Source organism: Typha angustifolia, chromosome 11, assembly GCF_048772165.1.
Source record: "Typha angustifolia cultivar Huaian chromosome 11, ASM4877216v1, whole genome shotgun sequence".
NCBI classification, from domain to species: Eukaryota; Viridiplantae; Streptophyta; class Magnoliopsida; order Poales; family Typhaceae; genus Typha; species Typha angustifolia.
Window position 1 is genome coordinate 4,906,946 of NC_133249.1, and position 15,677 is coordinate 4,922,622.

The 15,677-nt window shown below is 36.0% G+C and overlaps 2 protein-coding genes across 3 annotated transcripts; both read right to left on the reverse strand.

Moving 5' to 3' along the window:
- Window positions 1-26: 26 nt before the first annotated feature.
- Window positions 27-4,544, reverse strand: LOC140771493 (UDP-glucuronic acid decarboxylase 6). 2 transcript variants are annotated; one of them, XM_073113074.1, is made up of 13 exons: window positions 4,396-4,544; window positions 4,215-4,303; window positions 3,872-3,958; window positions 3,395-3,482; window positions 2,227-2,318; window positions 1,802-1,866; window positions 1,621-1,709; window positions 1,453-1,530; window positions 1,248-1,341; window positions 1,079-1,145; window positions 911-974; window positions 662-702; window positions 27-534 (listed from the first exon to the last, which is right to left on the reverse strand). In XM_073113074.1, exons 2-13 carry the CDS (start codon window positions 4,290-4,292, stop codon window positions 349-351), a joined length of 1,029 nt encoding a protein of 342 aa, XP_072969175.1. In that variant the 5' UTR covers window positions 4,293-4,303; window positions 4,396-4,544; the 3' UTR covers window positions 27-348. The 2 variants fall into 2 exon arrangements, with proteins under 2 accessions (XP_072969175.1, XP_072969176.1); XM_073113075.1 differs by having other exon boundaries at window positions 4,403-4,464.
- Window positions 4,545-5,546: 1,002 nt separating this feature from the next.
- Window positions 5,547-14,839, reverse strand: LOC140771076 (uncharacterized). Its single transcript, XM_073112456.1, has 7 exons — window positions 14,642-14,839; window positions 13,453-13,935; window positions 12,921-13,063; window positions 11,487-11,582; window positions 8,240-8,496; window positions 6,535-6,755; window positions 5,547-6,137 (listed from the first exon to the last, which is right to left on the reverse strand). The coding sequence occupies exons 2-7, from the start codon at window positions 13,786-13,788 to the stop codon at window positions 5,790-5,792; spliced, it is 1,401 nt and encodes a 466-aa protein (XP_072968557.1). The 5' UTR covers window positions 13,789-13,935; window positions 14,642-14,839; the 3' UTR covers window positions 5,547-5,789.
- Window positions 14,840-15,677: the final 838 nt, after the last annotated feature.

Here is a 15,677-nt window from a genome sequence, read left to right on the forward strand (position 1 = left end):
TAATGCAAAGCAACGCATCTATCATCTGAAGCAAAGTAAGCAGAGAGTTGAAAATTGAATTCCACCTTTAGTGGGACAAACGAACTGCCAGACCTGAGAGATATTATTTCTAACTTTGCATAGCATTTTAAAATATAAAAAATAATATCAAATACTCGATAATCTGGGACAAACACCTTTGAAGAAAAACAATGGAAAACCGCCGTTTTTGTCGAACACTAACTCCAAGTTCTTTTTTATCTAATACCTTCCAGCATTTATTCTCTATCGAATTGAAAATGGAAGCAAGCAACACAAATATATAGCTGGTGCACCGGAGCAGCTTTGATTCTCTGAAGATGTTAGATATTACGCTTTCTTGGGCACACCAAGCCGCTGCCGGAAATCATCTTCCATGAGAGGCAGGCCCTGGCGCAATGTAACTTTCGGCTCCCAGCCCAGTAATTCCTTAGCCTTGGTGATGTTGGGCTTCCTCTGGCGTGGATCATCAGGTGTGTTCTCTACTATTTTTACCGGCACCGCAGGATCAATCAGCTGCAGTTTTATTTACTGTTAGTCATTCCTTTAAATTCAGCTATCAATTACATAGCAAATGCTTTACTACCAATTCTATTACAAGAATGTTTGAGAAGGGAAAGAAGATGGATGCAAAAAAATTTACCTCCTTGACGGTCTCCGCGAGTTCCATCATTGTGAATTCACCTACACAATAGAATGTCAGTTATAGTGTGAAAGAGAATAACAGAAGGCCTTTGATAGGTCTTAGGTAGCTTCTGATTCTCAGTTCATTAGGTAGCTTCATAGTCAGCGTCGACCATTTGCAAAGAGAACTATTAAAATGGATCCTCACAGAACTAACATCTCATTGACAAGGAAGAAAAAAAGCTTTTGTACAAGGTTTGAGAATTACCAGGGTTCCCCAGGTTGATAGGGCCTGTATTATCTCCTTCCATCAGCCGAATAAGGCCATTAACCTGAATATTTATAACGAAGTTAGGAAAGAGTTATCTTAAAGTACTGAATCTACCAATATCAGAAATGTAAAAAGGTAACTAAACATTTTATTAGGCAACAATACCATATCAGAAACATAGCAGAAACTTCTAGTTTGTGTTCCAGGTGCTTGAACAGTTAAGTGCTCACCTCTACAAAACAAAGTTTACTGTAAGCAAGTAATCTTGCAAGGAATGGATAACTGATGTAACATCACAAAAAAAGAAAAAAAAAGGAAAAAGAAGAAAAGGTACCTAAGTGCTTGAGCTATGAAGTTACTGACAACACGACCATCATCGATGTTCATGCGTGGTCCATATGTATTAAATATCCTAGCAATCCGGATCTCTGCGGAGAGAACAGGAGTAAGAAAAAAGATGGTAAATGCTGGCATATGCCAGAACTGAAACTGCAGAATTGAGAATCCTGATTTTCATCTGAAAGAGAAAGGCAATTCACCTATGCCATGCTGCCTATGATAATCAAACATCAAAGTCTCTGCGACACGCTTCCCTTCATCATAGCAACTTCTGACTCCTAATATACAAAGAATATCTTGAATGGATAACAAATAGAACAATATCTAATACTTCTTACTTTATTGAAAAACGAAAGGGTAACTCATACCAATAGGGTTCACATTTCCCCAATATTCCTCCGTCTGAGGATGCTCAAGAGGATCGCCATAGACCTCTGAGGTTGAAGTCAGCAAAATCCTTCACAAGAAGAAAAAAAATACAGAGATAGTATAGTCATCCTTAAAATATCAATTAGAACACAAAGGTCGCACAGGGTCCCCAGACCGTACCTTGCTCCAACCCGCTTTGCAAGCCCCAGCATGTTCAGTGTGCCAATGACATTTGTCTTTATTGTCTGTCACAAATAATCATTTGAAATCATGTAAGTTTCTAGCATATGTTGATATCACTAGATGAGCATGCATACAGATACGTAAGGGGGAGCATGAGGGGCTGTCATTGGTGAGCAAGCTGACTGAAGCTACTATATACAAGAGAAATATATTTACTTGCAATGACTTCTCCCACAAAAGAAAAGTATATCAAACTAAACTGTGGTTCTATTTGCTGCACAAGAAAAAGGAAAAGGAAAACCTTGCTTCAAAATGATGCAAAAGTTTGTGAATAAAACCCTATAAGAAAACTGTAGCATGAGCATAGGCATCTTTGTGACAAGCTAAGTATAACGTCCTGGAATTTGCATTGGAAAACACACCTTCACAGGGTTATATTTGTAAAAAATTGGAGAAGCAGGGCAAGCAAGGTGATAGATTTGATCAACCTCAACCAACAATGGTTCTGTGACATCTGAAAATAGAGAAATGCTTTGTTACTTAAGATCCCAGACAAAACATTGCAAAAGAATCTGTAAAACATGATGGGAACTGAATATATTCGTTTTGGCACTGTAATAACTAATAATACTGTAAAAGACAATGATTGAACACATAAACTATGACAAGAACTAAATAACAGAAGCAAGGATAGCCATGGCGAAGGCGCATGCTGAAACCCTACAGGCTAGTGGCACACCTCTAATATATTTTTTATGATCTTTATACATGTTTTTGGTTAGAATATACGTATTAAAATCTATATTAGAATCTTTTATCCTTAGATAATATTGTAAATGACCTATTCTATTAAATATATAGCAATAGTCAAATAGAAACATGATTGAATACATTTATTAATTAGCAATAGTTCAACAACTAAAACCAAAGCCTAGTTGAACATAGTTAATCTAACATGTTTTTATATTAAGTTTGACCCAATTTGAATTTATTAAAATTTAGGAAATTTGTTGATGAAAATTTAATTATCCTGAAAATTTAGCTAAATACTACAAAATTTGGGTTCAAACCAACTCATATGGAGTTAATTTAATATGTTAATATACCAATTTGACCCAATTTGAATGAAGTTGACATATTAATTTTAAAGTGTTGTAATTTAGGGGACTTTTGGGGAAAATCAAAATTTTCCTTTGAAAAAGTATTTATATATATAGCACCAAAATGTTAGATCTATATAAAAAGGCACATACAAATAATAGATCTAACAAAATTGAGATAGATCTACCATTTATATTACCCAAAAATAGTTTTTAAAGTATAAAACGAAAAAAATCAAACAAAAAAATCGCCACGACTTGGCACAAGGTCGCACCCTTCGACACGTAGTCACACACTTGTACCAACCAGCACAGCTTGGCACGCCCCGGGACGGGGTTGTGCCACTGGCATAACTCGTGCCGAGTGTCAATTCTCTATCGGCATGGGGCATGCCGACCGGCGTGACCTTCTTGAATAGAAGAAAAAAAAAGTTCTATCTTGTGCCAGTTGGATAATTAGTTACAAACGACATAAAGTCTAGCAACTTACCATGTCGAATCAGCTCAAATCTTGGATGACCAATCCATTTTCTTAGGTTGTCTTTTGAACCGGTGAAATAGTTGTCTGCGACAATTACCTAGAGACAAGTAGATAATCAAATGACAATGTCAAATAAATTACAAATGCTTATTTCTGAATTCAAATTATAGATCTGATGTAGTACACTAATCAGTCAAAAAGGAGAAACAGCTAGCACATTATTAGAGTAGAAGCCTAATCACATGATTGGAGGGATCAAAAGGAAATATGACTAACATGTAAGATAGGATGCTAAAGATTAGAAAAATAAAATGTTAATAGTTATCTCCTTTTATTACCGACAACTTATGATATGGCAAACATATTATCTCTCATCAGCTTCACTACAAGATCCTTCCTTGTTTCTAAATATCCAAAGGCATTTCAAATTAACCAAAGTATCAATTTTGTCTGCCAAAAGAGTTCAAGTCCACATTCTGTTCTTACCTCATTCTTTTCATTTTCCATCAGCTTGTCCACCAGATGGGACCCAATAAATCCAGCACCCCCCGTCACCAAGATCCGCATATTGGACTGTCAAGCAAAGAGGCACTCCAAAGAGTTAAAAAGAAATAATCCAGGACTCTCGGATCTTCTAATGTTTATAAAACTCATTCATTACAGCTTCACTAATGGATCAGAACAAGCCAAAAGCTCACGTAGATCTGATTGCCAAAACAGGGGAAAAAAAAACCCCATCTTTCCTACTGACTCGAACCCACATTGCAAGATCTCCATCATATCCCATCAAATCTGATCAAAATACGGGAAAGAAAAATTCAAACTCTACCTTAAAAAATTTGGAATTTCTCAGAGGCGAAGGGCTCGGAGGCGGCTTCGTCACCCCATTAGACAATTCCTTCGCCATTAATACAGATCCTTCAATTAAAACCCTCAAAAGAATCAGATCTCGCGCACTAAAAACAATAATCTTAGAATGAAAAAAGAAAAACAATAAACGAAGTGTTTACGAGTTACAGAGATAGAGAGCCTTTTCTTTATCTCGCCTACGACACAATGCAGCAACCCCGGAGATCCAAGAGCTTTAAATAGATCGTGTCAACCACCTCTACCAGACTACCAACCGATATGATGGTCTACCGCAAGACAAGATTATATCACACGCAAAGTTTTATTTTGGAAGGAGAGGTGTTTTGACTCTTTGGGTTAACTAAATTAATCCAACCGACACGACTTTAACTACTAAACGGGTTTACGTTTACTCGTTTAGAATAATTAAGTTAAAAGATCATAGACTCAATTATTAGTTCATAATACATCTCTATGGGTTAGAGTGTTTTTGTACTCTGAATCTCTAATCTAAGTTTCATATATATGTATATTTTGTATCAAATATAATTACTATATTCTCTGGTTGTTATGAAATTCAAAAAATAAATACAAATATATTTGATATCTTATGTGTGTCTATACTCAGCGAATATAGTAATTATATTTAAAATTCCAGAGTATTTTACTGGGTTTGATCCGATTTTAACTTATATCTCTTTTAATTTAGAAGACGACGTAACTGATAAGGGTTGCATTCCAATCCTAGATCCATCTGCACCAGTTTATATAATTGCTGGTGATGGAGAAAACATTTGGAGGACTGACAAAAATGTGAGAATATGAACTAAGACAAATTTCCTTTGTCCTTTTGAGTTGTAGCCCTAATTAAGTATATACTTCACTGGGCCTCATCCTTGCTACTCAACATACAGGGAAGCAACTTTTGGGTATTACAATCTTTGCTCATTTTTTTTTTCTTTAGAACCACAAATATGTTATAAAGAATTATTAGATTTTTTTTTTTGGAGCCCTTAAACAGATCTTGGCTCAGTAGCCATGTATAGTGATTTCATTTTATTACAATTTTGTTTTTTGTTTTTAGAGAGATAAATGTTGATTGTATATAAGCATACTATATGGAGTGTTTGAACAAATTAATAAAGATAAGCTGGCAAAAACTGCCTCTTAATATTGAGCTTGATTTGAGTAAAGACAATTAACTGCTCCCTTAAGACAATGATCACTATTCACATGATTCCAATTTTAACATAATAATAATGAAGGGATATTATAAAAGAGGGATCATTAAACACAAGTAATCTCACCATACTTGAAAGAAATTATTGAAATGCAATAAAATGCTGAAAGCATATGAAAAGAAATAACACCTATTGATAACATCATTACATGCACAGCCGACTACGCTACGAGGAACGATAACACCTATATAAACAGCTTCTAACTATACAAAGAAAGCTTAAAATCACCTAAGACATGATGTGTAAGATTATTATGCAACTCTTGATGCCTGAGTTGAATTAGCGACAATTCATTAGGGCAACAGCGATAGAAGTTAAGGATCATTCATCCCAGCAAGAAAGGCAATGTAGATCCATATCATGAGGAAGGCTACTATGGCAGACCTTAGGACATGGTCACAGTTAGTCTCCAAGGGAAGTTCAGAAGTAGTCACATGATTAGTACCAGCTGACTCATCATAAGAATTATCCCGAACAGTTCGCCTATTGTTACCAGCCTCTGTTTGGACATCCAGATTGGCAGTAACAAGTAGTCTCTGGCACTGTGAACAGCTGCAGTTTCCACCCAGAAAGGCTGGAACAGTCTGCAAAAATTCAGTCAAAACTTTCTGGTATGCATCTCCCTCAACATGCAATTTCTGGCGAGTCGCCGGCTTCAAGACCTAGTAAGCATTGGAAACTTAGTATTACAAGTATGCTCTGGGATTCATGTACCATGCAATATAATTTTTTTTCTAAAGCCTCTTTTTTTATTAAAAAATAAGACAAAACAATCATTTACTCATAAAATGGTAGGAACTGTGGGTGTGAAATTATCTAGCATCAGCCAAGTGAATGGCCAAGAAAGAAGTCAAGTGCAATCTTCGTTCTTTATACTCAAATCTCACAACCTAAATGAATGGTCACTAATGTAATTAACACTTACAATCAGTGCAGAAGCAGATGATGCGTACATGTTACAGTATAAAGAATGAGAGCCATAAAAAGAATGAAGATTGCAAAGCATATACAGTATTCTATGTCCAAGATAGTCAAAGCAGGTATACGAAATTATCTTACTTGGATAAATGTCTGTGCAATAACTCTGACAACCCGGGGAAGACGTACAACATATAGAGCACCAAGGCGAGTTGGATAGTGCTCCTGAACTAGAGTGGAAAATGACCTCATCATTTGCATAGGAAATCTGAACGGAGACAATCCTTGACAATCCATCAAAACCGTAATACGTGGATCTTCTTCATTGATCAAATGCAGGACACCATGTTCTATTTGAGAAACTGTAGCATCACAAAAGGTAAATATGAGATAATTAATAAGATTATAGACCCTGGTCACAAAATGTCTTGCAGCAGGTGTTAATTATAAATAATTCAAATCCAATTTATTCAATTTATTTGAGGTAGAAAGAGTAAAAAAGTCATGCTTTTTCAAAAGGTCAATACAGATGAGGACTCAAAATCTTAATATGAAAGATATATTATCAGTCATGACAAATACGACATATAAAATATGCAAGCAGACAGTAGCTTCCAAGAGAAATCCTTTAATAAGAAACAAGAAAAGAAGTTCCAGAGCAGCTGCTTTAAGGTTCTTAATACAAGCCAAGATTTTTGCAACAAATGTAATGATTTATAGGTTAGGTTGGCCAGGGAAGTTGAAAAGCAAGTTTGTAGAAATGTCACAGAATACAGAACTTCTAATCTACACCGTGGATCACTTCAGAAGTTTAGATAAACTAAAAGGCATAAACCACCAGTGCAGATTAGACAGGGCAAGTTACTAAAGTGACGCCAAAATACCAACTGAGGAGAAGGCTTGATGGATCTTTATCAGCCATTTCCATAGAGGACAGACATAATGTTTTAAGAGGTATGCTTGTCTAAACTCACAAAGTTGGTATTTAGCTAAGACAAGGATATAAGCATGTATAGAAAGGAATGAAATACTAGTACCATGAAAATTAATCTATAGGATGCCTAGATTAGACAGAGCAAATTAAGAATCATCTACCATACATCCTGAATTCATAATAAACTGATGCCACAATACCAACTAGGATAAGGATTTGTGGATCTTTATCAGCAATTTCCGTGGAGGACCGACATAATGTTTCGAGAGCTATGCATGTTGAAATCAACAAAGTTGGTATTTAGCTAAGACGAGTGATAAGCATGTACAGAAAGGCATGCAATATAATACCATGAACATTAATCTATAGGATGCCCCAGAAGTTTGCCAAGTGTCCAAAGAACTCCAGATACCAACTTTCAACTGATTTGACAAAAAGGATGACCTATGTGCCTCAGTATCTAGGTCTGCAATCTTATAGTACACAAGAATTCCTTTGTAGTTTGTACTGCATAAGATTCTCATTTACTGGTGCAGAGTTTGGTAGGTGGGTATGTGAGCTACAGACGGGACAAAAGATATAGAGACAACTGGTTATTGCCTATGTGATGATACTCTGGACAAGGTTTTTTTTTCCAAAAAGGTAGTTCCCCATTGACCAATAGAATTGATATTGTTTGAAAATTCTACTGAGACAAAGAAAAGGAATAACCGTAAGTACCCAATATGGACATATACTTATGCATTCAACTCATTATATCTACATGTACAAACTCTAGATCCATTTCATGCTTCTTGAATTCTCCTAGATAACAAAAGATACTACTACTTGGAAATCCGTCAACTTCGAAGGATGGAAACAGATAATTCATAGAACAGCCTTATACATAGGTGATTCAGAATGAAACCATACCAACGGCTTGAGCAAAACGTGGCCTATCATGAGGGAATAAGCTAGAACATGCAAGTCCAAGGCGGATGACAAGACAAGGTCGAAGCATCATGTCAAATCCATGCCAGAAAACTAAATGGGACCACATCTCAAGTTCCTGAAGTGAAAGTATATGGAAAGTTTCCCTCCACCGAATGGTCCTCTTGAGTGATGACAATAAGCAAGAAAGATCGCCATTCGCGGCACTGTGAAATCTGCAGAGTTCATCCTCATTTAACCTGCACAAACTCTAGATTCTTTTCAATTGCACTACCTTTACGATAAAATAAATAAATAAAAACAGAGTAACTCAATATCAAGTGATTTGCAAAGAGAATAAATTTAATGTTAATTCCTCCAAAATTCTGAATAGCATTCCAGATGGCGGCATAGGTGGAGACATTCCCATTGAAGCTATATAAAGATTTGACTTTCCTTATAGGCAGCAAGGCCTTGAACAAACAAGGCCAAGTTAAGTTTGACTCCAATAGATGGGAGAACCTGGTTTCAAAGAGAAGAGGATTCACCTTTTCCTATATGGACTAAGAAATAAGAAGACCGAAACCTGGGTCATCAAGATGGGAAAGGTTCTTCTGTATATGGTTATATCGTCAGATCCACCTAATAGAAAAGTAACACTCTTTCTCTCGGCTCATGCGGTCATTTATTCTTTCAGGGGTCTGCCTTCAAATGAAACCCAGAGCCTGTCATTCCTTTCAAGCTTGATCCCACCCTGGATGGTTGAAATCAATAATCTGACTTTCAGGGTTTGATCTATATTTTCATATACTATACGTAGCAAATACTTAGAATCAGCCATGGGTCTGAACAGACATCTCTTAGTGGTAAAACCCCCCTCCATCAAGCAGAAATCTTTTCAGGTGATATACTTCAGAACCTGATACTTAACATACAACAACAAAAGCACAAAGAGCAAGAGAAGAGATGTTCAGGAGCAAGTAGTGTGGCACCAATCAATGCCCCAATACTAAGACTTCTTCTTCCCCTCTCCCAATAGCTAACCTAAACGTAACCCCACACTCCTCTCTCTCTCTCTTTCTGTTTTGCTCTGCTGTTGCCTATATGACAGCAAAATTCAGTTTTTCATGCCATCAGTTTGCTGCAGCCTGACAGAACTATGATTTTGTTTGTTTTTCTATCTTCTTATTTGATAGGTTCCAAACCGACAGAGCCTCATCAAGTAATATCACAGCAAGAATAATAGTGAAAAAAAAAATCACAAACCCTAGCCCTTTGGCTAGACTTGAGAGTAAAAAGAAAAGAAAACTTTATTGCCTATCAAGTCTAAGCAAAACGACCTATATAAAGTCCACCGACCAGACAAGACACTTAAGGAAAGAAAACAAGTCAAAACCTAATCAAACACGAAATTAACCCTCGGGTGTTCGAACAGCCTGGAAGGCATTCGAACTCATCAGCGAAATAGACGGTTGTTCGAACACCAGGACGACCGTTTGAACACAGCCAGAGAGGCTATTGAGTGCTCGGTCTCTAGCGTTCGTACGCCAAGTGGCCCCATTCTACCAAAGGCAATTTTGCTCTCGGTTCAAGTGTTCGAACATGGTGAACGCCGTTCGAATGCTGGTTCCTCATATTCCTTGTGCTGCTGCTGCATCTTATGCTTCTCTTCCAGTCCTTGCACGGCATTGTCTCCATTGATAAGTAACTAGGAATGGAGCTATTAGACCTCCATTCCTATCACCATTATTACTTTCCATACTCTTTTTTGAAATTTTAATCTACAATGATATAGAAATTAGTTACAACCCTCCAAGACAAGATGTATGCATCCGCTGCACATTAACCCCTTCAGCTGCATACAACACCCACTTCTTAGGACATCAACTTCTTTTATATAGTCAATAAATTGTCTTCTTATATTCTCGTTCACCTCTCCATTGACACACAACCAAGATAAGACAAAAATCCTGTGTCACCAGTGTCCAAGTAGCTAAAAAAGATGAAGTTAATACTTGATAGAAATCAACAAATCCAAACCAGGACAGACAATAGCTTTCTGTTAAAGTCTATAGTCTAGCTGATAAGATGAGAGTCCCTTTTAGCTTATCAAAAGTAGTTTGGCCACGCATACAAAAGACCAACATTAATAAACATTAATCTGCCTTCAAGTATATGCAAACAAACATGTGTATTTATATCTCATAGCTGCATCCTTTCTGCTTTGCTCAAGAAAATTTCCATCAATTTGTCTTTTATTAAGAGCTTTTTTACATTCTAATTAGATAACATAATTGCAGCAGCACTCAGGCAAAGATTGAAGATGAATAGATGATTAAGAAAAGTTTTCTACCAGCATATTCATATGGAATACTTGCTTGTCACAAGTAGTAACCTTTCATAATTATATGTTCATCACAATCAAGGTTCATCAGATCGGTCGATCCCAATCCTTATCAACCGGTTTTGATCAAATCGGGTCAGATCCATTATAGATATGACTCGGATCCGACCCAGAAACAACAATTATTGATATCCTCAAGCTCTTTCCCTTTCTTTCTTTACTTTTTTTTTCTCATTCTCACTTTCTAACGGAAAGATCTAGCTCCAACGAACTCCAGCGAACTCCAACGAACTATGATTCATCAAGTATTCATTGTTTGGAACAATTATATGATTCATATGCTGGTTATTATTCTCCTCAATATCTTAATACACAGGATCCGCATATTGATTATTATTCTCCTTAGATTTAATAAGATCCATTTGATATGAATAATATAATACAATCACTCTTTGGAGCACCAGACCCTAGATATTATTATTTTTAAACTTATGATGATTATGATGACGACCACAGGAATTTACGAGAGCCAACTCGGAATTCATCGAATTTTGATTTTTGAGTAAGTTAGTACTTTTGTTTAATTTTTAACGCCCATGTGTGAATAATTATTATTTTATTACTTTTTGTCATATTTTCAAAAACTTTAGAAATTTTATTATATTTTAAAATAATATTTAGAATTTTATGCATAAAAATATCCGATCCAATTTGGGTGACCAATTCGACCGATACGTATTCTTTTTTCGGAAGGTCAATCTCGATCTTGATTTTTCGAACCTTGATCACAATTACAAATAACTCAAATAATGAGAAGATTTGCATAGCAAGTTTCCTCAGACATCCTAGTTAGAAAATTATCATGACTAGCATAAAAAAAGGTATGGAGGATAAACAAGAAGATACCTTTCCGGCAAAGTAATGCCCTGTTTCTCCAGCTCCCTAGAAAGTTGAAGCAACCAATTGTCTGGTATGATTTCTTTAGTAGGTTCATCAAAATCCCTAGAAAAAGAACAGTGTTTATCAACAATCTAAGAAGGCACGCAGAGATCCAAGGTCAACATATTCCTCTTAAAATGGGATACTAAGTCACTGCATGTATGTCAAGAAAGAAACAATGCCAGCAATTTATTATTCTATAAAATTTTCTTTCACTAACAACCAATAAATTATTCCCCTAACTAGCAACGTTAGAACTAAAGCTAATAAGGCACAAAAGTCAAGTACAAATTAGAAGCTTTATCTTAGTTATTTTGAATTGCTCTGTAAAATCTTGTATGTAAGAAAGTATGATTAAAGTCTAAAATACCCATCAATGAGCCTTTGTCTAGTACTATTCCAACGGAATATATTCTCTACCAAATGCTACTCGCAGCTCACTTCACACTCTTTCTTATAAAAGAGTCTGTATTCAGAAGTCAGAACAACCACACAAACACACAAAAGATTAAAAAACAACAACAACAACAAGAAGCATGCAGAGTAGCACCTTGAACAAACATTAAGTTCAAAAATATGGGATATATATTACAAAAGAATAGGTGTTTTGGGTGTTATTAGAGAAAATAAATGAAAAAATTTGGACCATGCAAAACTATCAACAGAGAGGCAAGCACAAATAGGACATGTATTGATAGTGCATATGGTAGAAGCATCATAACAACTTGAGAATGGATGCTGACGTATGAAGTATCTTACTGCAGAATGGGTAACTGCAGCTTAAGAAAGCTCTAGTGAGGCAGAAATTCTAGTGAAGTGTGTGCGTGTGACAACATGCTTCTTTAGCCATTTGGTGTCTTTGAACAACGAACAAGAGAATCAATAGCTAGAGAAAGGATTCACGCAAGGCCCCATAGAAAAGAAGCAACAAATAGGAGGAGCTGCATTGCATGCTTTCTGTTAAAGGTTCATAGCCATCACCACATAAATGAGAAACTAAGGATGAATCCAGCTTCTGACAAAAAGAGAAGATCACCTTAAACTATTACTTTACACCTTATCCTCACAGGACTGGCTCTTAATCATCATATATGGTAGTAGACTTCTGTAAACAATCATTATCCATTAAATTTGCTCCAATACTTCAGTCAGGAGGAAAGCATTTATATCTGTTATAAGTTATTAGCGAGTAATATGAAGATTATAACAAATAAGAAGTTCTTTAAACTTGCCAAGATGATCTGGAGAACAAGGAGCAGTCAGAATCACCAAATAATTATTTCAATATAGCACAAGATGTTTTTTCAACCATAAATTCACATTACAAGTCGAGTAGCAAAAGATACATTAAAACAATTTATTATTTTCAAGTATCACCATTCTCCAGCATCATTGACCTACCTTACATCAGAAGATGATGATCTTCTAGATAATTCGGAATGCGGTTGAGAATCTTCTGTGCTATCAGTTGCTCTACTACATTGTTCAGAATGATCAGAGAAAGCTGTCATGACTGAGAGAAACAATAGCGGCCGTGAGAGTTTCTGCATGTATAAGCATATTAGCACCAGAAGCCAAGAATTGTGCAATCTATAAGAAACTGCAAACATTGCACATTGATCTTACAAAAAAGACATGCATCTAATTTTTTTCCACCATTTAATATCTCTCGCAGAGGGAAAAAGCATACTTAGGCTACACTAACTGATTTTGAGTCACACAACAAAATGTTTTTTATTAACCACCATTTATTTGGGAAAGAAACAGAAGATATCTAGATGCAAAGAGATTGATCAAGTGAACTGATACAATCAACCAAGAGTCCAAGATTATTTATAGAAGAATCATTGAAAGCACAAACTATCCGATAATTAAGAAACGAAGAAAAAACAGATAATGCCAGTAACTTTATAATTATTATTCATAAAATTACCTGAATGCCTTTGACAATGAATTTGAGAGGTTCCCATCGTTGAATCCATTTGCATGGAGGATATCCAAGAACTTGCAATGCTTGAACAGTTTGCCATACAAATGGACATCTTGTTTTAGAGAATCTTCTTACTGTTTCTAAAGCTGCAACCTTGAGTAAAAAGGATACTATATGACTTGTAGATCCCCCTCTGAAACTAAGATCTTTTGAAGGCACCATTCGCTTGAAAGCCTTGGGAAAAATGGTTCTTGGTGAAGAAGCTACTAAACTTTTTTGGGACATCTTTTCAGTGGAGATGTCACTGACAGTCTGATAGTTTTTGCTTGGAGCAGACATTACGAAAAGCTCCAATACACATTCACTCAAAGTTGAAGTAAGACAAAGTTCTCAGTCTCCAGCACACAGGAACCATAAAGCGATCTTGTACTGCTTACATTTTTGGATATCTCAAATTATGAGGTTACATGTGCAAAATTCCACTGCCTGCATGATGAACAATTAAGTAAATCAAATGAATATAGCTCTGACCTTAAACATGGAAAGCATTCATCCACACTCCCAATTCATTCAGATAACTATTTCTAAAGTTTTTCAAGTCCTATTCAACAATTACAGTAATGATGTAATGTAAAACATATGAAGCTTTGCCGCAGAAGCATCACAACCTACTTCCAACAAAAGAATGTGTTCAGAAATTAGCATCTCATTTATGACTCCTAAGACTTCAACAGTGCACATTCAATCCTGTCCACTCATCTTACAGAAATACTGATGTTAAAGCAGTTCGATAATTGTCAAAGAAGAAGGAATAATCCCCCATTTGACAAGGTCAACCCGGACGAAGGAGAATGGAAAGAAGAAGTGTACAAATCAGGAATTCTAAGGGTCCAATCTGTAACACCTTTCTATTACAACTGCTTATTCATGGAGGAAAGCAATATGTAAAGCATTCTAATTTAGTAGCTTACATGCTTACTGGGCTTTTTTTTCCTCTTGAAACTCTAGTATGCGTTCTAAAAGTTGAAATCAGTGATATATCAAGGAATTCCCTTGTTCTTCCAAAATCCAATTAATTGACCATGTAATCAAATCTCTAAGTCGATCTGATAGTATTTATCCAATAATCTTGCAAGAGATCCGTGACACCAAATCCAAAATTTGATCGGAATCAGGGTTTGTTTCGACTCACCTATTTCGAAATGGGGAGCGATCCTTCCGGACGCGTGCGGATCTATCGATCTGACAATGATACGAAGAAGAAGAAGAAGAAGAAGAAGAAGATGATGATGATGAACAAAAGGAAGAGAGAGAGAGAGAGAGAGAATGAAATAAAAAAAATAAAAATAAGAGAACGGACGGCGGCAGTGCTTTGCCGCCTCGAGGTGGGGGGAGAAATGTGTGCGTTTTTGTTTGGGACGTTCTAACAAGAATGGCGACAGAAGTGGACGTGACTTGCACGTGACGGGAGGGGGAGTGGGCCATGGGGGACAGGCACGTGTCGCGTTTTGCTCTACTTGACCGGACTAATAGAATCGAGCAATTCGACACATCATTATTCACCTACAACAGAAATAGAGCGGTATCGAGTTATTTCTACTAAAAACAAACCTAATTTTTAATTCAACGAGTCAAAATATTTATTTTTTAATTTCTCTTGCACTTAATTTTTTTTTCTTATCATTTTACCCTATCTGTTGTTTAGTGTCTCATTATATATAACAAAAACTAACACTATTTCTTTTTCTTATAAATATTAGCAGCATATGAACTTAGAAAAAGATAAAAATAAATAAATAAATAAATAAAAGAGTAATATTTTATTAATATTTAATGAGCCATTAAACGAAAAAGAGTAAAGAAACCTTATACCTAGAAGAGGCTAACAACACGAGGTACCAAAAAACTAAAAGCTCCGTAACTTGTGATTCACTTATTTATATACAAATATATTCTCTGTTACATCAAGACAATCTTAGATTCGGGAATCAACTCATTCACGCGATTCAAACAATAGCAAGACTCCAACAATGCTTACTAGTCTCCTGTCATTCATTGCTAGTGAAATTTGGACGATGGTAGAGTAGTTAGTATTTGTTGGACTATAGATGCGAAAAGACTCCGAAGAGAATAAATATTTATAGGAAATTGGTATGATGATTCATACCTCTCTCAATTGCAACATTTTAAGCCACTAGTTCATATAAAAGCAAATTCATCAGCTGAGC